At 48.0% G+C, this 563-nt stretch overlaps 1 protein-coding gene across 1 annotated transcript; it reads left to right on the plus strand.

The window, feature by feature from the left end:
* The first annotated feature begins 242 nt into the window (after window positions 1-242).
* Window positions 243-563, plus strand: LOC149061068 (uncharacterized). The gene has a single exon (XM_089230824.1). The coding sequence runs from the start codon at window positions 243-245 to the stop codon at window positions 561-563; it is 321 nt and encodes a 106-aa protein (XP_089086950.1).

Raw genomic sequence — 563 nt, forward strand, 5'->3', positions numbered from 1 at the left:
TTCTTACCATCCAATTTTCTTTTTATAATATCAGCTAAACTTTCGCAAGCCATTGACTAAACAACATAGGTATAGACAAATAATAATTAGTAAAAACACGAGATCTCCTGAAGGCGCAGACTACTGCCCTAGCGCTATCAAGGTTATCAAGCGCTATCTAACCTAACCTGGGTGGCGCGGGACCAAAGAAGAGGAGGTTACTAGCCACGGTGGTCGAAAGTAAGCTCCTGTATGGGTCGCCTATGTGGGCTAGCGCTCTCAAGCACCAGAGGAACGTCGATATAATCCTGAGGCCCCAGAGAGTTCTGGCACTTCGAGCTGCAATGTCATACAGGACGGTCTCTATGGCAGCAGCAATGGTCATAGCGAGCATTATCCCGGCACACCTATTGGCGTCGGAGAGACAAGAACGGTACATGCACAGAGAAGAGAACGACAAGGCAGCGGTTGGCAAAGAAGTACGTGAGGCCACTATGAGGAAATGGCAGAAAGAATGGGATACGACTAAAAAAGGCAGATGGACCAGGAGACTAATTGCAGACCTGAATGCCTGGACGGAATAG

The sequence above is a fragment of the Diuraphis noxia genome, unplaced genomic scaffold (assembly GCF_037042655.1).
Source record: "Diuraphis noxia isolate RWA-SAM2 unplaced genomic scaffold, SU_Dnox_SAM2 contig0001, whole genome shotgun sequence".
Classification (NCBI taxonomy): Eukaryota; Metazoa; Arthropoda; class Insecta; order Hemiptera; family Aphididae; genus Diuraphis; species Diuraphis noxia.

Bases quoted from the DNA above. Each gene is read 5' to 3' on its own strand.
- LOC149061068 (XM_089230824.1), top strand. From the start codon at position 243: ATGTGGGCTAGCGCTCTCAAGCACCAGAGGAACGTCGATATAATCCTG.